Source organism: Megalops cyprinoides, chromosome 6 (genome assembly GCF_013368585.1).
Source record: "Megalops cyprinoides isolate fMegCyp1 chromosome 6, fMegCyp1.pri, whole genome shotgun sequence".
NCBI lineage: Eukaryota > Metazoa > Chordata > Actinopteri > Elopiformes > Megalopidae > Megalops > Megalops cyprinoides.
This window is the reverse complement of record NC_050588.1, coordinates 16226487-16254222: the sequence shown is the minus strand read 5'-3', so window position 1 is coordinate 16254222 and position 27736 is coordinate 16226487. Positions and strand designations below refer to the sequence as shown.

At 42.3% G+C, this 27736-nt stretch overlaps 1 protein-coding gene across 1 annotated transcript; it reads right to left on the bottom strand.

The window, feature by feature from the left end:
* Nucleotides 1-27736, bottom strand: LOC118778977 (tubby-related protein 1-like). The gene is made up of 14 exons (XM_036530780.1): nt 27597-27736; nt 18906-19041; nt 6532-6652; nt 5903-6007; nt 5346-5468; nt 3735-3848; nt 3130-3330; nt 2940-3025; nt 2261-2428; nt 1742-1854; nt 1528-1636; nt 1183-1281; nt 485-656; nt 1-134 (listed from the first exon to the last, which is right to left on the bottom strand). Exons 1-14 carry the CDS (start codon nt 27734-27736, stop codon nt 1-3), a joined length of 1821 nt encoding a protein of 606 aa, XP_036386673.1.

Here is a 27736-nt window from a genome sequence, read left to right as displayed (position 1 = left end):
TTATTCGCAAGCTATTTTGCCATCAAAGCTTGACAAGGCGATAGCGAAGGCTTGCACTGCGCACAGGGGATAGTTGTAGTCTAACGTGAAGGCATCGTCTGCCACTCTCCCAAACTGCATCACAATGTAGTCCTCTGTGAAGGGGAGAGCAGAGAACAGACATTAGTGGCAGCCCACAGAATTAACTCTTACCAATTATCTACCTGTACAATAAATGAGAAGAGGAACTGTGGCTCCTCAAATTTGGTTCTGTAGGGCATCAAACCTCTTTACACTACAAGCATTCTCAGGAAAAAGGAGTGGGGCTGAATTGGTCCACTGAAGATTATCAACAATTGTATGAGATTTGTATGAGTTTTAATTGCTTCGTTGGCATGAATGCCTGTTGACACAGGGGCCTCCAAACTCAGAGATGAGTAGCCCTGATATGAATTATGTAATAACAACATAGGGACACTGGTGTTAGGACAGGTGCTGCACTCACGGTCTTGGCTATGGATGATCTGGAAGTTCTTGATGGAGGCCTGGGTGACCCGTCCCGCGAAGTTGAGCACGTGGGACGCCGTCTCCTCATTCCACACGGGTGTCTTATTGCGAAGCTCGATCAGGTTCTCCATGTGTCTGTTTTGAAAGCGGATCAGGAGGCCATCGTTCTCCTGAGAGTGTGAGAGAGAGTGTGAGCGAAAAGCACATCAATGTTCAGTCTTTGTTACATTTGACACATTGAAAAGAGACAATTCAAGTTTATGTTTACCTTTGATAACCTTTTAGTACTATATTATTAAGGCTTGACCTATGACCTATGTACTTTGCCTGAATTTTTCAAGGCATTTATTTTAACAAACCTGGAACCATGCTTTATGAAAGAGACCCACATCAGGTGAAAATACCAATTACTAGGTAAAGGTATCTGCTACGCAATTCAATAAATTCAAATTAGACCTTAATGTAGCTTCCGTGCTAAGTTAAATTAAATACCTTCTCATAGTTAGATGGCTGTTAGACCAGTATGCCTAAAGCAAGTGCTTGTGTCCGCCTGCTATACTCCATTGGAGCACAGGGTGGCAGTGCCACACTAAATGATAAGAGGGTCAGAGGGCTCGCTGCTGGGTCCAGTGTAATTGGTATACAAAAGCAAAACAGCTCATAGGACAAAGCTAGGGCTGTAGGTGTTCTGCTTACGCTTCGAGGTCGAATCGGCACTCGTTCACAGTCCTCGTTCATCCCCGGTATGATCACTGTCATGCGCCGGGGGCCTTTCATGCCCAGGACGTTTGTCTCCTGAAAGGAATTTGCCAGAGTGAGTGCTGAGGTCTGAGGGCAGAGTCCACTGGGTGAAATCTGGTAGAGGCAGAAGTTGGCTGGAAGTGCACATCTAGGAGCAGGTAACCCAACCACAAAATCTTCAACCTCAACCATAAGATAAACAGCAAAATTGGTCCTACATCAGCACTTACAGGCAACATCTGATTGAAGCATGAAATCTCCGCTTGCTGTGCACCTGTGGGGGCGTGGCTGATGACTTACGTAAATGATGGCAGCAAGCTCCTGCCGGGCGTTTGACATGTCAGGAAGTGCTCTGTCAGGGTGGAGTGCATTGTCGTAAACCGTGAACTTGGTCCCCATCAAATTTGACCTGGAAAACAAGCAGACACAATGAACAAGCCTTTACAAATCAACAATGTTTCTTTATAGAATATGGGCTGTCCAAAAGTCAGACCGTATTCACTGTGTGCTTTACCTTAACTTCCCAATAAAGTTCTCACCACCCCTAGACAAGTCTGTGGGATCTACAGAAATCAGATAATTGGAGGTTGTGCTCTTTTTCCTCTTCCTCCCAGCCAGCAGGAAGACCTGGGCAGACAGAGGAACATCTGTGAGTCTGGAGAGCTGAGAAGACCTGCTGACCTTCATCACCATCCCTCATTTAAATCTATCCTCAATTCCCTGACAATGCTTTCTCAAATTAAATACTGTTTAAAACTCCATATGCTCCATTTTCAATGCTCAGAAGATGACAGAAATCTGCACAAAAAAGCCAGTAATGATGTCCCATAAATATATAGTGGTTTTTAAATTAAGACAAAAAATGTAACAAATGGAAGCCACACATAAAAAAGTGTTCTTTCATAGGAAAAGACTGACACAAACCACCCAATATGAATTATGGAAATCATTTTTAAAAATTATTTGACATGTAATCCATTATGAAATGCAAAAATACATGACAGCTATTAGCTTCACATCGCTCACCCCTCACCTTCTTCTCATTGTCCAGATGTAGGTAGTAGGTGGGATAGAGGCCGCGGTCCATGCCCCTCTTGTCCCTGGTAACTCTACACTTCACCGTAACGCCTTGTGGCGCTGGCTGCAGCACGAACTGCTCCAGGTTGTCAAACTCGATTACGGGTGATGGGGGCCTCTCCTCCTAGAGACACATCATGCAGGTCAGTATCTCCATGCCATTTGCAAGATATCCCACAAGAGCAAATCAAAAAGGTATTTTTTGGCCTGGCACAGCTCTGTTGGTTATTGGCTTCATGCAAAGAAAAATGTCATAGTGGCTGTGGTGTATAGACTAAATAAATGTTGATAATGGTTCATTATATCACTGAAGGTAAAGATGAGATATAAAAATAGTTAATCATTATTTTAGCATACCGGGCCTCTAGTCAGCCTAATCATATTTAATTTTGTCCTGGACTTCAATGTCAATTTATTGTTTTTCAGATTCTTGCAACGAAAGCTTATTTAGTTAACTTTCATTTCATTTCATTGACTGTTTAATAAATAAATATTGCCAGTATTACCCAAAACACCAGTCAGGTATGAGCTTCAGTGGTGCAGACTTTGCCTGTCCTAGTCTAGGCTAAGCGACTCAGGTATAAGGCTCCAGTCCAGTCTGAGCTGCAATTTCCTGCCATACCACATCAACCTACCTTCTTTCCCTTCTTCCCTTTTCCCTTCTTCTTCTTCTGTGTCACCTCTGAGTCATCCTCCTCACTCTCCTCAGCTTTTGAGGACCCTGAAAGGAAAGGATTGAGTGAGGAGAACTGTCACTCACACTAGATTCTCTTAAAGTTCCTGAATCCATTTTCCCTAAAAATACCTCAGTGTGACAAGACTCACCTTTCTTCTTCCCCTTTTTGTCCTTGTCCTTGTCTTTGTCTTTATCTTTGTCCTTGTCTTTATCCTTATCCTTGTCTTTATCCTTGTCCTTTTCCTTATCTGTTGATGCTTGGAACATGGAGGCTGGGTTGGCATTGGCCTTCTTCTTCGTCTTGCCGGTCTTGGACTCTGGTTCGCTGTCATCACTGTCAGATTTGGAGGCTGTCCCACACAGTTGACCCCAAGGCCCGTGTTAGACTAATGGTCTCTGTTGTACCTTCTATTTCTAACCTTTAAATAATTCTCTTGTGTCAACTAAAACTGGGACGTTTCAGAGAAAAAGTGATTACAGGAAGAAATACAAAGAAATAAGAAGAAATACTTCCTTCTTATATCCAATTTGCACTTTACAAGTTTAAATTACTTTCAGTTTAATGTGATTTTCCCAGAAAAAACTGAACATTGAACATGCTACACAATGTTAATGGCCTTTACAAGACTTATCCAAAAGTCAAATCAACCATTTTTCTTTCGGGTTTTGGCTCTCACAGAGCCACCATAGGTGTTTTTAAGGTAACACATATAAACACTGTTAAAGAAGAATACCAGAATGAACAGAGTCTCACCCTTCTTCTTGCTCTTCTCTGGCTTCTCCCCGTTTATCATGAACATGGCAGCTGGCTCACTTTTTTTGGTTTTGGATGATTTTCCTTTACCATCTGATGATTCACTTTTGTCTTCTAAACAAGAGACAAACAGCACAGAAGCAAAGAAATCCTGAAAACTACAAGATGTGACTGTGACAGAGTGCTGTCACTACGGTTGAGTATGCGCTCTGACTGACATACTAACGAGCCTGCCTCTTTGGCATTGTGGCCAAGCTGCAGGTTTAACACCCTGTAGACCTGGGTTTGAGGCCAGCTGAGGTGACTTCTCTCACCCTTTGCTACAGTGACCGTTTTGGTCATGTTGCATTTGTTTTCACACATGAACCACACTCTTCTTAGATTCATGTTTGCACCATGTGACACAGCTGTACCAATCAGAGAAGAGTGCACATTATACATGAAGAGGTGAGTAACACAATTATTTTATGATTTAAGCAGTTCAGACAGCATGTCAAGATTTTGAAATTTCAACAAGGTGTAGCAAAGAGTGAATTTGAGATGGGTGAACATTGGACAATTTGTGGTACATAGTAATAATTAAGTGAGTAAAACCTCTTTTGTTTTTTTTTTTCCTGCTCTATAACCCAAACCCAATTCTAAACAGTCTAAGTGAAGCATGCTGGACTCCCAGGAAAAGTACCTTCTAGTAACTTGTGACAAGTCCCTGAGGCATTTATTTTTACCTTTGTGAAGATCCATGGGTCTAATCTCAGCTCCCAAAATCTTGTGTGCTAGATTATTTAACTAGGCTTCCCCTTGCTTCTCATTGTACAATGAAATCTTCAGGATAATCCTCTTAACTCACAAACAGAAAAAACATGTTTGGCTGTCACGATAGTCGAGAGTAAAAACACTTAGCACTCAGATTCTGACGAGTATCTGGTTGTTTGTCTTTTTTTCTGGCACTGCCAGAGTGTCAATGTGTCCTACAGCTCTAACAATGAATCTGCCATCTGATATTGATGAACAAAATGTATGACAGGAGGGTGAAAGGAACAGACAGTACAGGTGTCATTATAATGTTTTACATTAAGATGAAACTAAAAGGAAATCATGTCTGCTGTGAAAGGAACTGCATTTTAATCACTGCACTGCAGTCAATAGTATGTTTATAAAGTCAGTTATCATCTTGACCATTGACAATGATTTGGAAATTACAGATTGAAATTACTTAAATGTAGGTACTTGAATTAAGTAGAAAAGTCTTTAAAAACACCCTTTTAGACCATCTGCTAAACAAATGAACAATTACCCTGTGCATTTTTTGGCTGGATTGCAAAGAAGGAATTAAGGTTATACAATTGAAATAAAATATACCACTGTGGGTCAAAGGCTCTAAACGAGCTACCACATAATGTTATGTCAACATTCTGTTCCATTTGGCCATCATCATTGTGTTGCTGAAATGTTACAGTGAAGCTGTGAGGGTGTCACATGCTTAGTGGGAACCTCTCCCCATCCCTGAATACTGCAGATACTCAACCAACACAGAATATGCAACGTGACACCAGCAGGGCTGGTGTACAGAAGTGGCTCTTGCAAATAGTCTGGGAGATTGTTCAGACTGACCTTTGGCTTTTGACTTCTTTTCCTTGGCATCTGCCGCTGTGCTTTCCTTTGTGGTCTTTTTCTTCGTTTTCTTTTGGGGGGTGTCATCCTCATCGTCATCATCATCATCCTCATCATCTGAGCCTGATCCAGTTAAAAGGAAAGCTGTGTTTAAATTCTGCCTCTAAAGGAGTTAGAACAATTAAGACAGCAAGTCTGTACAAGACCAAGGCACTGCAGCTGAACAAGGGTCAGTATACAATGTGATGTGTGTCACAGTGGCTAGTGATATGGGCCTGTGGTGGTGTGCTCTGTGGTAACATGGATGCAGAATTTTACCACTGATGATTGGATTTGTGTAACAGAAACATTATATACTGTATTGTAATTGGAATATCGCAGGTTTGAATCCCACATGGGACATTGCTGTAGTCTGTTAGCACGGCATCCATCTGTGTAAATGGGCAATGTACCCTGAACAAGGCTATTGACTGAGTGAATCTACTGCAGTTCTTAGAATCATCTTTTGGGCCTCTTCAGCCCTTTGAACCAATACTCTGTTGAGATGCAACCCTTACTCTTCTTCTTCTTAGGTGCACTTTTGGTCTTCTTCTTTGGCTCAGTCTTATCTGACAGGTCTTCCTTTTCCTTCTCTGGTTTCTTTTTCTTCACTTTCTTCCCATCTTTTCAGAGAGGCATCAAAAGACAAACCCAGTGGGGTTACACTATAGCACTTAAAAACACTCACAATACCTTGCGTAAAAGCATGGTTGGGTGGCTAGTACAGCAACATTTGCTAAAAACACTGCAGGAGGGCCAAAAACATTTTATTCAGTCAGTCTGGAACCATGTTAAAGATTTTAAATATACTGGTCAAGATCAGTATATTTTCAGAAAATGTTGTAACATTACATTTTCTGCTGAAGGTTGTGTCATTTTCTGGCAGTAGACCATTAATTATTTGTGAAAGACACATTAAGTGGGAATTTAAATACATTGTAGGATACAAAAAACAGCATGGCATCTGTGAGAATATTAATATCAAAAGACACCGTAGTATCCATGGGTACAGCAGTATTAGAGGGGGCACTAGTATCTGTGGGTACAGCAGTATCAAAAGGGTCAGTAGTATCAGTGGGTACAGTGGAAGACTGATACTGTAAAGTGTGATGCAGTGTGCTGCCGATGGGTGAGGTTCAGCCCATACTCTGTGTAGGCGTGCTCTCCTCGTCTTCAGACAGATCTTCGCTCTTTTTGGCCTTGGTCTTTTTGGGCTTGGCATCAGAACCGTTAGTCTGGACTGGGTCCTGCTTCTTCTTCTTGGGTTTCTAGCATGTCCATCCTGTCAGAGTCACAGCGTCAGAGACTCCACAAAGTCACAGAACCACTGAGTCACAGAGTCAGTCACAGATTCACAGAATTGCAGTCAAAGCATTACAGAGACAAATAATCACAGTTACAGACACAGAATCACACTCACAGGGTAACACAGTTAGTCAGTTAGAGCACTCAAGATTTTCTACCACAGAAATTTCTCATGATGAGCATGGGAGCTTCCTGGGGTAAAATGGATGCTTCTTTCAATGCATGTAGGATGATACTACAGCTTCGTGGTGACTGGGTTGAATTATCTCACCAACTTAAACTTTGCTTTGAGAGTCTTAGCAGTAAGCCAACGTATAAAAGGATGAATTTTATCATTATTTCATGAGGTTTGCGATATTCTACATTCAGTATATATTCATTGTGTATTTTTCATTTTGCATTTGAAAGATGGTCTCAGACAGAAAAAGGAAACACTGAGAAACATTAAAGGATGCATTAAGATTCAGTAACTCACCAATTCAGTATTCAGCAGAAGGGGAAAGCAAGGATATAAAGGCAAAAGGACAGGTTGAAATGAATGCAATTCAAATGTAATATGTGTGAATCTGATGGATACAGTGTTAAAAGGAAATATTGTCTAACAACAACATATATTTTTCTCCATTCCTCTTCATTATTAAAAGCAACACTTCTTTCAAACTTCAAATACAATATGTATTGGGAGAGTAGTGAGATTAGCAAAAGCAGTTGTAGTAGACGTATGTTTGAAATGAATAAAAAGTTATGTAGTATATCTTCCACTCCATCTTTCCCCATCCTCTCTCCCTGATAGCTCCCTGTTCCCCTAACTGCTCCCCAAAGGGTGTCATGTGACCCCCCCTACATCTGTCTTGCATAGACCACAGGCAACCCATCAGATTCATCTGTCAGTGAGTGTTAGTCTGCTACAGCTGTTTATTCTGCCACGCTGCCAGTTATTCCCACTGATCTTTTCAACACTGAGTTCTGTTCTCCCAATAGTGCAACAGAACACTGATAAAGACAAAAAAGAGAGACAATTCTCTGCTTTCATTCCAATATTAGTTTCTCATGTTAAATGGTCACTGCCTATATGGCCAATGCTTTCTTATGAGAAATTAACTAACAATAGCTAATAACTTTGTGACAGAGTATTTAAAACCTGTTCAGATAGGTTATGTTCATTCAGGCCAAAAGCAGAATATCAAACATACACAATAATTTACCCCTTTTGCCAAAACAAACAACGAAAAATACCTGTACTACTAGAGTATGTGAAACTAAAAATCTGTCAGAGCATCAGTCACTAGCATCCTAATGATCTAGCAGTCCTTTAAATGGCAAACTGTAGCAAACTTAATTGTGAGCCTGGTCTGACACTGTTGCTTGTTTAAATTGAATGGATACACTTATGTTCTGTTGTGATGGAAATCGTTCTGGATAAGAGCACCTGCTAAATGCATGTAATGTAAATACATTTTGTCTACATGGCTACTGCATGTGTACGTTTTAATGGCCTGCAATAATTACTTAATCATAGATACACTATAGTGTATTGTTTATCTAAAATCAAACACCATGTACATGATAGATTACAATTATTATCTGACTGAAAAGTAAGGCATTCAGGTGTTGAATGAGGCCAATGGAAAGTGTTCAGCTGGATATACCAAGTTGGGATCTACGTTTGATGCCACGTTATACAAGTGTCACTGGTACTCATTTGAGACTGTTGTTGTGAGTGTGTGTGTGTATATGTGTGCGAATGAGGGGTGACCCATTTACAAGCGTTAATAGCCACTGCGTGACTGCAACCTTGCCCTCCTTTTCTCACACTAAACTGACAGCCAAGTCTGACCAGACACATTACCATCAACCTGCAATCACATATGTATTATTGAAGGTGTAACTACTGTAACCCCAGGGCTGGAAATGGAAGCTCATGTAAAGAACTATGGACAAACAGATCATGGGCAACCACCTCACTCATTTGGTGGTTCTTGTGAGAAGATTGGTCCTTCCATGCAATAATTCAAGGCCAAAAATCTCAAATTGTTCTGCATATTATAACAAAAGTAACATTAATTTCATGCCCAGTTGAAACAATGGCAAATTGATGAAATTCATTAAATCAGTTTACAGGATATTATTTCACTGTTATTGAACAACCACAGACAGATACAGAGATGAGGTTATGGACAAATTCATAGTTCCATGACAAAATTCAGGAATATTTTATGCAAAATGTTGTAAAGGTTTCTGGATTTTGGCCACCACTAACTAGATTATTGTACCCATACCATGTGGTAGTATATGCCTTCCATCTCCGGTGATTTACCTCTTCAAACTAATCACTGGAGTTATTATCTTGTTCATTGTAAAAAGTGACACATTATTTTCTACACATATTCTACACAGAATTAACAAACAACAAGACGGCAAAAAGGAGCGAATTAATGTAAACTTCAATTGACAGTCCATTTTTGAATACATTTTGAGTACATTTGATGCACTTATTTGTAAGTAGCTCTAAGTGCGAGCATCTACTAAATGAAGTAATGTAATGTAATGTAATGTAACACTGCATATATGCACAGAGCCAGTATAATTGAAGGGACCCTAATTAAGCCCCCTATATCTGGCCACTGTCCCCTGCTCCTACCCCTTGCTGTTGTGTTGTGCATGTTTATTGGTGTGGAAGCAGGGTATAGGTTACTTAGCCCATACAAAGGGAGTCTGGGCTTATAAAGGAAAGAAAAGCTGCTCCTGCTGGAGTGTTTTACTGGAGATATGCTATATACTGTACTGTCTAAGTTTATACTGTCAAAAGTCTGCAATTTACCTCCATGAGGCTGAGTGAATCAGAGATAGCAATCTTAGCTGCACACCTCTACAGGGGTTTGTCTGTCGACTGCAGTTAAAGGAATTGCCACCTTGACCTGATTCTGTTAAGGGGAGGTAGCTGGTAGCAAGGTAAAGGAAGGAAAGGTCACCATTCACAAGTGTTACTATAGTGAACTTATAAGTCATCAGATTCTTCATTTGTCATACTTTATGTCATTATTTTTTCATGCACAATTACAAAATCATTCATGAAATACAGCACACATCATGACCCCCTGTAACTCCCTCAACCCCCCTCAGTTTGAATACCACTGTGCTAGTATGGCTACCTTTAAAAATGAAAATAAAAATTATGAATTAAAGTTTAGAAATACCTATGATTAGAACACGCATCTATTGATCATCGTGAAAGAAAATCTTATTTTTTGATCAACTAACAGCCTTAATAAATCATCAACTTTAGATGATTTGAGCGTAGTGTTGCAGGATAATGTTAGTATAATAAAAATAATGTTAATCTTTTTCAACTAATGCTGTTACTGGCTGACCTATATTTTTACAGACACAATACACATGTAAATGGTTCATTGTAAATCAACACAACTACAAAATGATTTAAAACATTTGCACATATAAATAAATCCCCTCTTCAAATATTTCACCAGAAAGATGTCTTGGTAAATTTAAATCTAGAGATGTCCTGGCACCATGATGAGGTCAACCTGTCAAACAGATGACAGTTGAAAACACTGTCATTTTTCACCTTCATTGGCCTTCCTTGTGAGCTGTCAGAATGTTGCATGCAACATGGTCATTATTGGGCCAAATGCTGAGGTTAAGTCTTATGGAAAGACTAACTGATAAAAAAATTAAAACAAAACATCTTTCCTCCTAACAAGAAGGAAAACAAAAAATGAGGTCACTGTGATTTCCCGGCACTTTGGAAGGGATGGCACGCATAATCCAATTAAGGGGCCTTCTTGTGTTTCTATTTATAGCCTCACCTCAGACAATCCCTGCCCAGGCAGATAAGGGTGGGTCAGTCTGACGGACTCTAGTTATGAATTGGTTTCACCGGGAGACATCCCTGTCACTGCTCACCGGGAGGGGAAAGGTCCTCAGCCAGCTCTGATTAATGTTCCCCACTATTGCATCGCCATGGTCCTCTTAGAGACCTCATACTCTTTGAAAGGACGGTTTCCTGTGGCTCCTTTATCTTCGTCTCTCTTTGAGCTGATGCAGTCAACTCTGGTGGATGGCCCCGCCTCCATTTGGCACCGCTCCAAAGAAAGAAATGCGCATATTGTCTTCTTGGACATGATGAATCATGTGCTGCCTAGGAATGAGCAGTTGGCCCATGTGTGGACTGAGATTTTTGTTAAGCAAAGGGCCTGTGAAAATGTTCATCAGCGGATATGAAATGTAGCAAGGCTATTCAGGATAAGAAATGCCGTAGCCTTGTGCCTCCTGTTAAAGTCGATCAGGCTAGCACTGTAGCTACAAGCTCGGTGTGGGAACTGATTTGCAAAGCAAGGATGTGTTGGACGTATTCTATGTGAATAAACAAAAAAGGCAGAAAACAATTTGGCATTGCTCATGGAAGTATTTTAGTTTTCTGTCATTAATTTTGCATGCAGTTAAATAAAGTGCATGACAATAGTCAATTGCTGTTTCTTTAAAACTATGGCAAGGAAACAAATACTTGTTGCAGCCATCACAAGTGGTCTAAATCCAGTTTACCTCATCTTTGATTTTTAACTGAAAAGCCAAGGAGCATGCATACAAAAAAACAGCTACAGTGCAATTTTTTTAGTTTCATCATTAAGTATCAAATGTACTATGGGTTTTAAAACTGATTCATGCACATTTCTTCCTTGCATAAGAAGGTAAGTCATGGCAAATATGACCATGCCCATGATGTTGAATTTAATGCCATCAAGTAGATTATGGGTGCATGGAAAGACACGTGTTATTACATCATAGCTATGGCTGTGTCATGTCAGAGTCCAGGCTGCTATCAGACATCTTTGTACAAAATGCTTTAGAGAATGCTGGTTACTTGTCTACATTTACATTTATTCATTTCGCAGACACTTTTATCCAAAGCGACTTACAAGTGAGGCAGAGTACACAAGCAAAAGCCACACAGGGATACCATATTAGAAATGCTGCATGACCAAGTTTCAATAGTCGGCCAGACAAAGTGGGATTTGTTTTCAGATCTTCACATCTTCGCATCTTAACATTTTCTGGACTAACAAATTTTAAGTACAAATTAGATCTGTATATCTATATCTATACAGATATGTAATGATACTGTATGGCTAACCCTTAATAATTCAGAATGCGGTGCCCTTGTCACATTTCAGTACAGCTTGGAACAAGTAAATCCATGTACAAAATGCAATCTGTAAACTGCAAACATGGGGCATTCCACAATGTTGCTTCAAAATTACAGCAACATTGCGTGAATGGCTTGTGTCAGCTGTGTAGGGTTGATACTGGATCACTTCCACAACACAATATTCATATTCATCAGGTATGTTAAAGCACATATGAAAGAAAGAAGAGACCCTGAGGAAAACTAAAAGCCTAAAGTGCACAGCAATTAAATGCTAAGCTTAAGGAAAAGAGTGAAGACATTGTGGAAAAAGGAATCAATGAATCAGCTCAGAGTCTTATACCTCCAAGTGCTACACGGCAATGCTCACACATCTTCCAAAATAAATGCAGTTAAAATGCATTCTTAAAATGCTAACAGAAAAATCCTTTTAAGCTATCACTACTAGTTTGAGTACCACTCATACATACAATCACATCACTACTGGAACAGTTCAGAGGTGGAAGTGACCAATAGCTCCCCCAAATGTTACCTTTTCTGTAGACATAGTCAGGCCAAGGACATCTGCTAAATGGATGAATCAGTTCCGCTTGGAACTCAAGTGAAGCAAAATGCACCAATAAGAACAAGCAAGGAAGCAAGACCGATGTGGGCAATCAGAAAGAGTGGCGAAAGCTTTGCTCAATGAGTCCCCATCAGCAGAAAGTTGAAGTGCTAATAGGATTTTTCTCTGTAAGCCCATCTGGCGTAGAGAGACACGTGGACAGACTGTACCAAACCACTATGTGTGTGTGAGAATATTTGTGTCTGCGCATGTATTTGTGTCTGCATACTGTATATGCAGGTGTTTCTATGTGTATTTTCGTGTGTGAGTGCGTGTGTGTGTGTGTGTATGTGTATGTGTATGTGTGTGTGTGCGTGTGCGTGTGTGTGTGTGTGTGTGTGTGTGTGTGTGTGTGTGTGTGTAGGTGGGTATGTGTGCCTGCATGTGCACGCAGCAGAGGAGTTCTGTTAATATCTTGTTGTCAAATACAAGCACATCTTTAGCAGCAATACATGCCACTGCAGTGGTGAAGTCAACATGTGTGTGTCAGCAACCCCTGTCTGTAGTTAACTGTTGTGTTCAATTGTGTGACTTATTGTGTGGCTTCATTGTGATTCATACAAACAGACACACATGTGCACCCTGATCACCTTGCCTCTTTAAGAAAAGATCACCCAAAAAACATACCTGCAGCTTCTGTGGGGTGGAGTCATCTTGCATACTAAGAAAAAATAATAAAAACATTTGAGGAAACACCTCCTCTCATTTTTTGTATGTACCATTTCAGTGTACCAGCACCAATGTACAACGTTTATGTGATATGTCATGGATGAAGAATATAATCCCATATTATGAGTTAAACATGAAACATTCAAATTGCAGAAAATATATGAGGAACATTTGATATGATGATAGCTGTGAGTTAATGGTAAAAGGAAACACACCATTTGGAAATATTGCTATAAATCCTGATGAAACATATTCTATGAAACCTTCATAAGATGGCCCCTTTGAAATGAGACTGTAATATGTTTATCTGGAATAAATGTGAGTCTGTATTTTACAACCATTGTCAGGTCGTAAAATTACATCAACAGAAATGGCTGTACTCGATCAGTGACAGTGATTGGATTTCAGAACCCTAACTCAATGTGTTACAGCAGCCACATCCCACTCTGCAAGACAGATGGTGGCTATCCGACAGCTCTAATGCTCATTGTAAGGTGTCTGCCGTGAGTGTGCCCAACAGCCATATGTAATGGCGGTGGAACTTTCCTTTGACACGTAGGGGTTTTAGCTGCCGTCGGCTTACGCAGACTACAGTATTTATAACCACTGTGAGAGGAGAGTGTGGTCTCCTTTAGGCAGGAGATGTGGTGTCGTACACATGCACACGCACTCAATGCTGTAGATATAAGGATGGCCACCACTGCCTGTCTGGGGTATGTTTTCAAAGCAAATGGCAATCATTGCACGTCAACACAGTTTACAGTTGACTTTAGAAAAGCTAACTGCCCAGCTATATGTCACCTATATCTAGTGGCCATGGGTTATTGGCAAGATATTATTTCTTCATGTGAGGAGGATAAAGATATTTTGGAATTTACCACTTTTATGCAGTTGAAGCTCAGGGGCCCTGCTTAGTGTCCATATTTTATCTTAAAGTGAATGTCACGACACGCATTTTAGCAGACGCTCTTATCCACAGCGACTGTCACTGTTTGTAACCTGTTCCAATTGCTGTGTGTACCTCTGGAGCTTAGGAAGGAAAAAAGATACATAAAAAAGTAATATTCAGAGAGACTCACTTGTCTGAAGTCCAGACTTCCTTCAGGATTTCCTTCTGTAATGGCATGGGGATCCTGGAGCAAAAACCCAAAGAGCCAACAATGAAATGGAAGCCTCTTGGAATTCTCCAACATGAGTTCTGACACTGTGCAAAACATCCCAGTGAACTGCTCCCTCCAATCACAGGAGCAATACCAACTCTTTTCTCCAGAACATAAGCAGGAATCCTACCAGAGGAGCCTCTGAAAGAGTTTGTTACATATATACAACTGCATTTTTTTGCATTAGGTCACTGTAATTTAAAATTTAAATTACAGTAACCTCGATTGATTACATACTTGAGAGGATAATTAAACAAAAGCAGAGTCTCAGATTTAACCACAGTAAGAGGCACCTTGTTGATGCAGATTCATGGTAATTCTGACAGGTCTCTTTTTAAATATCCTTGTGCTCAGCTTCAGCACTATCTGCTTTGTATGACATGTACACATCTTGCCCTTGTGCCTGTGCCTGTATATATGCTATATGCACTTTTGTACGTCGCTTTGGATAAAAGCGTCTGCTAAATGAATAAATGTAAATGTAAATGTAAATAGAATTTACTTCATGTTCTTTTGGATACCAGTTGACTGAACACAAAGCCTTCCAATCAGAAAACGTAACACAGCACAGAAAATCAATGCAGAAACCCTGAGATAAACAAGCCAACACTGCAAATCTGATTATCCATGCCAGTGCATTAAGAAATAAACAGTCCAAATGAAGCTGTCACATTATACACACTGGCCTTTAAATGTAAAAGTGTAAATGCAAAATGACAAAGGAAAGCATGTGTATCTGTTTGCCCAGGTAGGTTGGAGGAACACAGACTGGAGATGCCAGTCATCTGAGAAGGAGAGAACTTGATGAGAGTGCACCATGTGTTTGTCCTCAAAAGCACACCTTTCAATACACTCCCAGCTGGAACAAACACGGCCAATAATTCCATGCGCAGTCTGCATCCAGAAAAGTACATAGCCTATAGACACACACACACACACACACACGTGTGTGTATGCATGCACAGACTGCCAAACGCAAACATGAAACATGCACATACACACACACTCACATGTGCACAGGCTCATGAAGGCTTCTGAGTGACACGCACAGAGCTCGGTGCGTTACCTGTATGTTACGCAATGTTCTCCAAGCCTTTAGACAGATGAGGAGAGGGTTTTGGTCCCTGGAGCCGGAGGGTCAGTCGCAAGGTAGAGAAAGAGATTCCCGTTCTGTCTCCTCTTTAACCGCCTGTAGAGAGAAGAGGCAGCTCCTACCAGCCCAGCGTGACAGCTTACAGGAGCCTAATCCCACGCTCCTAATAGGATCGCCATCAGTGTGACAGCAACCCCCCCCACCCCACCCCACAAAAAAAATACAAAAAAAACAGACACTCAGACAGACCACCAGCTCCTCCCCCCAGCCATCAGTAGCCAGTCCTACTCAACTTTAGACCTACAATCTTTCATGGAAGGGGTGCAGTCACCCATACCTGAGTTTTTGTAACATGTATCACTGTTTCTGCTTTGCAAAGAAGGTGAGAAACTCAGCTCCACCACTACCCATCAGGCCAGGTGCTATGGGGGCCCAGCCAGCCCTCAGTGCACCCCCAGTTGTCTCCTTATAACCCGATGCTTACATAGTATTTACGACTTCTTGTACCCCCTCATTGATTGCAATTGCACCCCTCTGTATTTTTTCCTGGCGCCGAGTCTGCTACCCTTGCATGCTGGCCAATGTGGTCCAGAACACTCATGATATAGCAGAAGGCGGGGCAAAGTTGCTGACAGTGTTAGACAAAGCAAAACAGCTGATTTCGTACAATTTTGGTTGAGTTAAATATTTCACAGAAAATAAAATCAGCTCCAAGCACTTGGCAATGTGTAACTGCTTAAAAACTGATGAAGACTTTTAAAATGGTGACAAAGATAATTGACAAATCCTTACATAGGGTTAAGTATGTGTAACTTACATGCACAGCAAACACATGCCATAGGGTAACAGCAATGCTGAGCATAGGCGTCATTTACGCTGGGGATGCTGGGGACATGTCCCCACCACTTTTTGTCATGGCCCACTTCGTCCCCACCACTTTAAAATGGTGTGAACATGTCAAACCCGTTGTTGTCCCCAGCACTTTTCAAAACCAACTGACGCCCTTGATGCATCAGCTGTGACTGGATAAAACAAATGACCTCAAGGGTCTGATTCCATTCTGTTTAATCCCTAACATGTCACCCTCCCCACACACAATTAAGTTAGCAGACAGCGACTTAGGACTCCCTGTATTCTGTCAGCTTTCCAACACCTGTCACTTTGCCCGGTACAAATGTATAATGCTGTAGTCTCCCTAAATTTTAGACTTTCTAGATGACAGTGTTTGTTTTTATTTTATTTTATTTTTTTGCTGGCTGAATCGTCTTATTCTAACAGAAAATAATTCTAATTGTGGTTTGTGCTTCATGTCCAACAAAACTCTTAACAAATTCTAGAATGTTCAAGATGGCATACAGATTACTGAATAGATCATATTTAAACATAACAATGTGAGTCTGGTGTCCAATAGAACCTTTCTGTGAAACTCATATTAATACGTCATGATTGCTATAGATGTATGTAAAACAAACTAGCAAACTACATTGGGAGTAAGAATTTCCAGGTGTGGCTGCAATAATTATATTGACCAGTAGGTGGCAGAAGAAGACAAAAAATACACTAAACAAATCTAAATAGTATATAAAATATAAGAGCACAACTGACCCACTCAATGTTCATCATTTGTGATAAGTGAGTTTGAGTTGCATTAATTAATTTACATGTAGCTGGGTGATACAGTGCCTTGCACTGATCATCAAGCTATCAAACCTGCACACGTGCAGGTCACAAAACCACAGATTGCAGCCGAATGCATCCTATAAGTTTCAGCTGACAGATTGTTGTACTGTATGTTGCAGAGTCTATTTTATGCTTTGGACAGGAAAACATGAATTTGAGCAAAAATCGAAAGCATGACACTGACATGTGTAAGATGTCATAAAGCAATTTATGTATATCCCTTCATACAACAATTCAAAATCTACCAAAATGTCCAATGCTGCACTGATTAAGAGGGGGTATGTCAAACTGCAGATTGACTCAATTAGTCTGATTCAGTCCAAAAGATCTTGGCAAGGGGTTCCAGTGGACAAGAGGTCAGTGTACGCTGTTGGGTTCTGTTAATGATAAATACTGCTGCTGAAATCAGAGGTGGGGGTCATTATGAAGGGTTCTGTATTGATTACTATCACAAACAATAGCATCAGAGATTCAGAGGCGTAACTAAAATGGAATGGAATGGTGTCCATTCCTGTCACAGTTCCTTTAGTGCCACTTTGTGTTTATCTGTAAGGGTTTAAGCAAACTAATTTGGGAGAATACTGGTCAGTGAGACAGAGATCAGCCTTTCAAGGGCTTGTCTTACTACATTGAAAATGCCCTGTTCTCAGTCCCTGTCTTTACTATTATGAACAAAGCAGCCATCATCACATCTTTCCTATCGTCTTTCTTGCAAAATCTCCTTGGCAGCCAGTCAGCGCCCACTTTTTGCTGGCTGATTCTGCTCTTGTGATTTTTTGGGGCGTGCAAGGAATGATGGGAGTTGCAATGTAACAGAAAGGCCAAAATAACTAGTTGCCTCTTTTGAGAGGGATGATAACTTTTGCAGATATCCTATTTTCCCAAAGTATGCAGTCCAGAACTGAGAACTAAAATTGCAACCAAAACTGCTATCCTTTCCACTGTGAGCTAAGTATTTGTTCAGCATGCAGTATACTCTAATAACCTACTGTACATTTATTTTGGAAGATTAATTTTTTGGGAAGGGGGTGATTTTTTTTGTTACACAGTGTATATTTTCCCTGCTTTTGACATGCTTTCATTTTTTGGAGATAATTCATTCAAATATTTTTTATTCAAGCTCTTGTGTCTGTGTTCAAAATAATTAAATGCATGTTCCCAGTAACCTAGTCTATGCATGTTAACTTGTCCTGATGGTTTTTGTAAGAATGTATTTCATGTACAAAAAAAAAAACAATCTTACATTGTTTTTATACAGGTAGCTATGATTTCACACGTGTGTGTGTGTGTGTGTGTGTGTGTGTGTGTGTGTGTGTGTGTGTGTGTGTGTGTGTGTGTGTGTGACCACAAGATGAACAGAAATGCACAACAGACCCATACATGATTCCATGGTCTGTTTATCTTCTATTTATTATCTAGAATTTTACCTTGGAAAAAGAAAAATGAAAATAGTTACTCTGTGTGTCTGTAAGGGGAGATGCAAGCAAAATGAAAAATGTTTGTGAATTGAAACCTATTGGTCCAAATAAAGAAACTTCATTCCTCATTTCACTTTCCTTATTCACTCTTGTGGCATTCACATATTAATTGCATAGAAATCAGTATGTTTAAAATATTGTTATCTGCTTGTAAATAAATATATGTTTCTCTCAAAGTGGCTTAGTGAGTTCATTCGAAGGAGAACTTGCAGAGTTAATGAACTGATGAAGACCTGGAAGGGGAGACCGTGCAGCTAGTGGAGGGACAGCCCCAAACTAATCGCAGGAATGTTGCAACTTCAGCTTCCACTCCCAGCCACCCTCCCCCAACACCCCCCCCCCCCCCCACCCGCGGGCCACACCCTTACCATCATCCTGCCAGAGTCCAGCCCCACCCGCTCAGGGGACAGAGCCAGACTACCCGTTCCTCCTCCCCAGAGCTGCCAGGACACATGGAGCAGCACCCCGATTGGCTGAGAGAGTCGAGATGCAGTGACCATGTCCCTGATTGGGAGAGAGAGTCGAGACTAATAGTTTTGCTGGCATTTCTGCAAACCCTTGACAGCGACACAGCATTTGGCAGAGGGCCTAAGGAAGGCCAATGAACTTGCTGCTCGGGGAGAGGGACTCGCGGTCTTAAAGAGATAGCGTCCATTTCCACTTCACCAGGGAGACAGCTGCTTTTTTCCTTTGCTGTGTGCCTTCAACATGTCTTTTTTATAGATTGGGGATATGGTGTTCTGGGTTATTATATAGCTGCCGTTTTGATGCAAACAGAAAACGTCTTTGCATTGAACATTCTGTCGTTGTAAGCTGTGACTGGAGGAAGCAGCTGTAGAAACTCTCCATACACATCACTGTCTTTCTCTCTGCCGAGTGGCTCCTCACGAAAGTAATAGCAGTAACAACATTTTACCACAAGAGGGCGAAGAGGCCATCACTGCAATTGCAATCACAGCTCCTGGCCAGGGTCTGTTCAGTTTTTTGTTTGTTTTATTCACTAAAATAGACTTTGATATACATATATATCTATATATATATATATATATATATATATATATATATATATATATATATATATAAAGAAAGAGAAAAATAGAAAGATAGCTATTCCATATAACTTTATTGGTAAAAGGTGAAAAATTATTAATAAACTATAAAAGACTAGCAGCAATAATACATTAGTACCGAACCTACTGCTCTTTTTACCTTTATTTTTCTAAAAAAAAAATGGAAAAAGAAAACTTCTCTGAAGTGTACCCATAGTAATTGGAAGATTATCACTGGTTTTCTCAGTCATTGTTACCTTGTGTTTATATATAGCAGTAGATGTTTCAAATGAGCTTTAAAGTTTCCTGAAACTTGTTAATAAGAAGTTGACACCCTGGGACAATGTTTTGTTGGATAAACTAAGCAGACACAAAGCAGATGGCCTTTGCAAGGCTGATCTATAAATTTCCTGGTATATCCCAGGAAACAATTGTCTTCCCCTGTTTTTCCATGAAAAAAAGCCAAGGTGCCCTAGCACAGAGGTTAGAAAAGTGTGTCAGGTTCACAAAGGTGGTGGTTACATTGCGGTAACCTGCCATTGCATGACAGAGCGGTGACACTTTTCTGTCACCACTGTTCTCAGCGCATTAATCCACTATTGCCTTCAGAACCTCTATGAGGACATGAACCCAGTGCCCTGTACACCGCAGAGAATCATACAGGAAAGCAGGAACAATAGAGACAAAACAGGAAAATGGGGATTATATCCGGCCACCCCCCCGGAGGCACTGCTGTGTGTGGCTGCATACAAACAGGAACAATGGCACAAGGCTTTTCCATTCAAAATAAGCCACCTCGTGGATCAAAACAAAGGCCCCCTGTGCATCTGAAACTCCCTTTCCCGCAGATATGTGGACTATTTGTTGTAGTGCAACAAAACAACCGATGTGGTGTTCCCTACCAAACCAGCTGTGTGGAGAATGCAATCTCAGAAAACGCTGATCTCAGACCACTAGCACAGAGCCAACAGCCTGTATGACCGTTACGGCCAACTGATCATATGAACGTGAGACCCTCATAGCCAAATGACGGTATGACCATAAAACCGTGTGACATTATTGCTGTGGTTTAAGCTTATCTCTCATTGTCAGTGTAAATGCTCTTCATGCTTTTGTGAGACTCATGGAGACATACCCCCACCTCTTTCAACAAAATGTGGAGTTTCAGTGAACATTTAAAATAACTAAGCTGTTCATGGCGGCTCCTTTTAAACTGTAATGGGTGGGTGGGGCGCTGATTCTATCTGATTGGTTGGACACATTGTAGACTAAAGACCCTTCAGGGGCAAAGAAAAGAGCAAACATAAGGAAAATGACTTGCTTGTGTTTCAAAAGCACACATGAAGAAAGCGGTTTGCCCGTGTTTCGAAAGAGCAGACAAGAAATGTTCTGCAGTCCATAGAAAGCAAACAGAGCATTTTCTCCTATGTGGGTGGGGTGACGCCCTGTGAGCAAATAATAGAAAATTAGAGAATAGAAAACGATTCATCAAGGGGTTTCTTTTTGGGGAAAAACCCAACCCACACACATCCAGAATTAGATCAGCTATTTACCCTACGTCCTATATGTTCATGGTCAGGTATGAGTGTATCCATTTTCAGGTGGATAGACATACCTGACTATGGTTCAGGTTCAAGTCTGTATCCATTTTCATGTTAGCTTCACGCTCTTCAAAATATTCTACAAGAAAAGACATTTTGATTACCAAGTTTGTTAAGGAAAAGAAGCAGCATTTTTCTGCAAGCGCAGGGATTTTCTCTGTCACTTTCTGAAATGGGCAATGGGGCAATGATAAGTAGAGGCTATTGACTCAGGGAAGACACTGTGATTGACTGATGGCTGAAGTCTAGGGGATGAGCGCTGATTCACTGCATCTCCCTACTGCTCTCTCTCGAAACAGTGTAGACAGGTATTATTTTCCCCAAAAAAAGAGGTCTCCAATTACCTTAAAAATGTTTTCACTCTCTCATTATTTTATACATATGTGGAACATGGAGGTCAAAGCATTGCAGGACAGCCAGAGCCATTATGGTATGGCAAGTTTAAATCTCTCCCAACATCACTACCATGAGACAACACCACCCGAATTTCATAAACGGGCCTGAGACACCTAAGGGGTTCTACAACTGATTAGGGCTCTCAAGACAAGACTATTCAGTGTTATGAATGATCATTCTTTGAACCCATCCAGTTTTCTTACCTGTATTTTCACTGTACAAGAAATGTACAATGTACACTGGACGGCAGTGTATAGTATACAGTGGACAGCAGTGTAGCATAGTAGTTATGAGCAGGTCTTATAAATGAAAGGTTGCTGGTTCAAATTCCCCGCTGGGGCACTGCTGTTATACCTTTGGGCAAAGGCACTTAACCCAGAATTGCCTCAGTAAATATTTATGGCTAACACATAAAAAAAATGTAACCTATGAATAAGAGTATCTGCTAAAATGTAATGTAATGCTAAAAAAGTGAAAGGGGGGGGAGGGGTGGGCATGGCTGCCATGTGCGGTACTTATTAATCTTACTTGAAGCAAGGCATGCCAAAAAAATCACACAAGAAAGCAAGAAACAGAACTCACCGCCCTTCTCCATTGGCCACTAATGAGTTAAGTTCAATATCAAGATCCTCGGTTTCCTCGAGACGTGGAGTCATATTTCTCAGAAAAGATGGCCTCGGTGCACTCAATTTGTATGTCGAGCAGCCTCCCCAAGGCGCTATCATGTGATATTCAGCATAACAAACAGAAAGGAGACGGATGGCGAAATCGCGGAGAGGTTATCGAAGCACCTCCACCCAGAGGAGTGGGATGCAGGTTGAATGCTGACGCTGTCATTTTCACCGAAGACTCCCATACGCTGCAGGCTTATATCTGAGATTCTCCAGAGAAGGCTAATATTGCACATTCCTCAAACTACGAGAACAGGGGGGGTCTCACGAAGGGGAAAAAAAAAAATCTGGAAGACTTTTAGCAAGTTAAGAGAGAGAAAAAGAGGAGAGGAGTAGAGTTGACATTTTGAAGCTCTGAAAAAGAAGGACTGATATTCCCGCAAGCTATAATTATCCCTTGAATTACATTCTCTGCAATAGCAGGCCCCACAGCCAGCAGCTAATGGAGGGTCTCTGAGGAGCGTGCGAGTCCCACAACTCTGGTGCCACAGCGGTGATTAAGCCCTCACATTCCCTGTGCTGTCTAACCCACACGGTGGACAACTGCTCAACCCCCCCCCCCCCACCCCCCACCCAGCCAAACCCCCCAACTGCATGCATAGTAATTAACTGTCAAATGGCCGTCTGTATCTGAAGAGGAAACATGGTAATCTGCAAAGCAGAACGCCATGCAAGCAATTGAGGTCACTCTGCAGTGTCCAACCAAATGCGGGGGTCAGTTTTGGCATGCTTACCACCTCTGTAAGGCTACAGCGCAGCACCCCACATGCTGCATTCTGGCTTCAGTGGTAAAGCAATACAAAGGAAAACATAAAAATTCATTCTTTTTTATTATTTACACATATGTACTATGCATCATCAGCAATAAGCTGATGTTGGAAATTACATTTCATAATAGACATCGAGAATATTGGGAATAGGCTGTTTGTGGTTTCCAGTTTAAATACTACAGTAAAAGAGGCATAAAATGATTTAACAGTCCAGCTGACTTAAATCCAATCTAAACAAACAAAACAACAAGTCTACTGTATTTGTTGGTTCAAAGGGGTGTATGCCTCTAAGTAACGAAGGCTCTCTGTATTTGGTCTGTTTTCATGAAAAGCGCATAGCTCCTACAGTTGACCTCATTTCGGTCTTTAACAAGGTTTAGAGTGAACTGAGGGCAGTTACAAAGTAAAATGCAATCGTTCCACTGCAAAAATAAACCTCACCTTTTGCTTGCACACATTCCCTGCCCCCACTGTTCACTGTTTGAAAGACAGGTGATGATTTTCCTCAAGGGAATGGCCACACAGTCAGCCCTGACAGGTCTCATTTTCAGTTTTGCAGATATAGCACTCTTTGTGAAAGTCAAGGTGTTCTTCCTTCCACAGGTAGCTGGATCAAGGGTGTGAGTGTTGCCGTGCTCTAACATTACATTCACTTAGCAGGTGCCATAATTCACAACCTAATATTTTTGTCCATATTTAAAGTTGGGTTTTTGCTGGTGGAATTCAGGTTAAATATTTTGCTCAAGGTTTCAGCAGTCATGCCCTTGCCTGGATTTGAACCTGCAAGCTTCTAGCAAGAAGCCAACTATGCCGCACTGCTGCCGCTAATGGAGTGAGCCCCTCCCTGTGCTATCTAGGCCAGGGCCTTATGTGCCGACATGACTCTGCCTGAGGGTGTGACTGTACCAATACATGTTCATGCCGATGACCTGGGCTCAGGGAGCATGCACTCTGTCACCACCCACAGGGACCCAGTGGAGTGTGTCGTGGCACCTCCTCTATCAGATCTTGGCGTAGAAGTCACGCGTGTCCCTCGGTTCACTGCATATACCGTACATAAAGGCAAACCAGGTTGCTCTGCAGAATAACAATCAACCCAGGGATACTGTTTATTTAGAAAAGCCCAGCATTTGAAAATAAGCCTCTCAACAGCCACCTACCTGATGCGCATTAGCCCTACCTTGAGTGCGTCAGACCAGTCCCTCTCCCATTTCATTTTGCAATACTCATCAAATCCTCCCAGGAAACTTTATGAGTATTTTTTTTTTAGCTCTAACCAATAAGAAAATGAAAAGAGTAATAGGTTGCTAATCTCTTAGTTCACTTTCAAAACGGTGATGTCACAGTTGAAGGCTGAAGGTGGGTGAAAATAAAGTGAAAATCCTTAGTGTTGAGACACACACACACGCACACACACACATATGGCTTGTTGCTGGAAGCGGTGGGGGCAGCAGTTGTGGATCAGGTTCGCCTGGCTATTGACACAAAAACTGCATTTCGGGAGAGAGGATCTCAATGAAAGGTGTGTACATCTGTCACATTCACAGGAGGACATTCAGTACAGTTCAGAGGAGCAGACTCATATTTCAGAACGTGTCGACTGCCACGAGGGGGAAGAGAGACACAAAGACCATGGCCTGACCCGGCCGTCGCTGGAACACCCTAACCGTCATACTAATGAGAACTCATGAGTGGACCTGGGAACTCGCTCCCCGCCGCTCCCCACTGACGGTCATTAGAAGTAATTCAATCACTGATAGGCACTTAGAGGAAAGCACAGAAACATCTCACTCTTCCATTTTGAGCAAATGGTTGAGGTTGTGGATAAAGAGAGTTGGGCAATTTATGATGATGTCACAATGCAATTTTGCCCAATCAGGAAGAATCTGTTACACTGACAGCAAATATCAGTGGTGGTCTTGTTGTTTTTTTAAATATTTTTTTTCCTGTTATATTTTAATACCATTATTTGCTCACTACAGTCATAGTGTTTGAATCTACTGCAAATTAACTTACTTTTTTCAGAGAGGAAAAAAATATATATATTTCATTTCTCATGCACTGTGCTCTTTGTTATAAACATCTGTGCTGCAAATTAGCCGAGGAAAAGAAAGTGGAAAGATGAAAGATATCCATGCAAGAAACATGACTTTGAGCAGCGTTTGACATGCTTCTGAGAGCATGCTGTGTCAGGAAGAAACAAGATGAAATCCTGAGTATAAGGGGACAAAAAAGTAACAGACAACTGGTCCACAATAATTTACTTCCAGAATCACCAACAGCTACCAAGCCACATGAACGGCACGCTGAGACGAAAACTGTGACGGCGACGCCCTGAGAATCCTCACATGAACTCCAAAACAAACTGCAGGCGACCTTGTGGGTGTGGGTCACGCACCGGAGCGGCAGGCGAGGCATCCAGGAAGCAGATGACGTCCCCCTCGGGCTTGCGCGCGAGATCGTGCTCTTATTTGGCTCTGCTTTCAGCAGGCGCGGGGCCTGACCTACATTCCCTCCCCGAACTTTGGAAAAGCTGCTGTCTCGTGGAGGCTTGGGGGGCTGTGGTGAACAGATGCCTGGTGGTGGGTACTGCCCCAGACTCGCAAAACAAGGGGCGGTGTGCGCCGGGCGCCTTTCAGACATGCCCTGCTCCCTTTTTTGAAACAGGCAAGCGCTCTTTTGAACCACTGCCAAGGGAGGCTGGGCCCAGAAGCCATCACAGCTGAAACTTTTACAGGCTCCCCGCTCGCAAGCAGGAAGAGACAGAGAGAGAGGAGAGAGAGAGAGAGAGTCAGAGAGTGAGAGTGAGATCGGTAGAGCTCCTGCAATACTCTGTCCTCTGCTCCTGCAATACTCTGTCCTTTTCTATTTTCTTCATTTTTTTTTCTGCTCAACTTTTATTTGTAGACATGTCTAAAAGTCACACGAGTTCTTTTCTCTTGTTTGTTTGTTTGTTCTCAGGGTGGAGTTACGCTGGGGAGGGTGGAGAGTTTGGTGGGGGGGGGGGGGGGGGGGGGGGGGGGGGGGAGGCGAAATAAATGAATAAATTAAAAAAAGAGAGAGAGAGGGGGTGACGTCAGTCTGAGCGCTGCCTGGGACAATGCCTGCGAGAAGAGGAGGACAGGAAGGACGGGATCGCAGGGCTTGTGTGCGTGCGACACGCCCTCTCACAGCCAGCGTCCACAGAGAGGAGGAGCAGAGGTGAAATCGGGCACAGTGACTCGGGATCTTTTGGTCACTTCCCCTCTCGTGTCCAGGAGTCCCGAGGACCTCTACGTTCACCAAAAGCACCGCGCTGGATTTATTTGACTGCTTGGTGGCCACTGGCAGGAGCTGAACCTTTTCTTTTTGTTTTCTTTTTACCTTTCTTGAGTGTTGACACAGCTTATCGCTTTCCACATTTCTACAACAAACACAGAAACGGTGTTCAGAGTCTGAGGGCTTCTTTCTTCTGTGGAAAACGTGTTAGTGAATTGAGGGTCATGTGACATGGCTGACAGGAACAGGGGAGAGGTGAGGGAATTGATATCCCAATATTCCTCGATTCCTGATTTTTGAAACAAAACAAACAAACAAAAAAATCCCAGCGAGGTACGTAAGCGGGTGCACTGCACATAAGAGTGAACGTGGCGTTTTTATTTTTCATTCTGAATAACGGGGCCGAATCAAAATGAAAACAAGGGCAGATGCAGAGCAGCCAAAGACGTGTGTAGTGATTGCTGAGGATGAAGCATGTTCTACCTGGGACCGATGCCAAAACCTGACAAAAGCCTTTGCAGCACGCTTGGGGAGAGCGTTTTAACCCCCCCCTTTTTTTTCCCAAGAACCATCTGAAATCCCTAATCGTGTGTTGTCTCGCCGTAATGAATCTCGCAGTGCTCTTGGCAGAGGCGCGAGAAATCACGTAAGTACCCCCCCCCGCGCGCTTTCATCATTTCTTCTTGTCTGTGTATTTTCCCGCTCTGTATTTCTGTGCTCACTGAGGAAGAGTTGCAACGTGTTTTCTGAAAGAGCTTTGGAGTGGGTGTCTGTCATCCTCTGGCTGACTGCTTAATTGGGCAAGGCCCACTGATCGAGTGAGAGTAGCCTCTGACTGAGTTGTTCTCCTCAAAGATATTCCAAGTGCAGTGCAAACCTTGCCAAAAACATGACTCAACACATCCAGGGCTCTGTGCATTTGTGGTGGCAGGGACAGCGCTTTCCAGTGGTCCTGTGTGTCTGTCCCAGCCCGAGCTCCAAGCTCCCGGGCTCTCTTGCTCTTTCTCAGAATCCGACTTGTTCGCGCGCTCTCCCCCCCCCCCCCCCCCCCCCCCCCCCCATCCTCTGCACCCCGCCCCCCCTTGGCAGACAGGCCAAAGTGGGCTGGGAGAAAGGAGAGAAGGCAGCTCACAGGGTAAACTGGAGGCCGTGGCGCTGGCTGAGTCTCGAGCCCCAGCCCCTGTTGGAGTGAGGTTGATCGCGAGCGCGCCCCTCTGTCTCTTTCTCGCCTCGCAGGCAACCGGGGGGGACACGCCGCCGTGGTCTCCCTGTTCCGCGATCTCTCCCGTGGCGGCGGGCCTCCTCCCCGCTCACCTTACCGAAGGTCCTCGCCCGCTCCCTTTCCAGACAGATTTCAGGTATTTCAGTCTCTCGGTGCCGCCTCGCTGCCCGGGGTCTCTCCTCTCTCCGTCCTTTCGCACCTTCTCTCTGTTTTTCCCCCCGTTCCTCCTCAT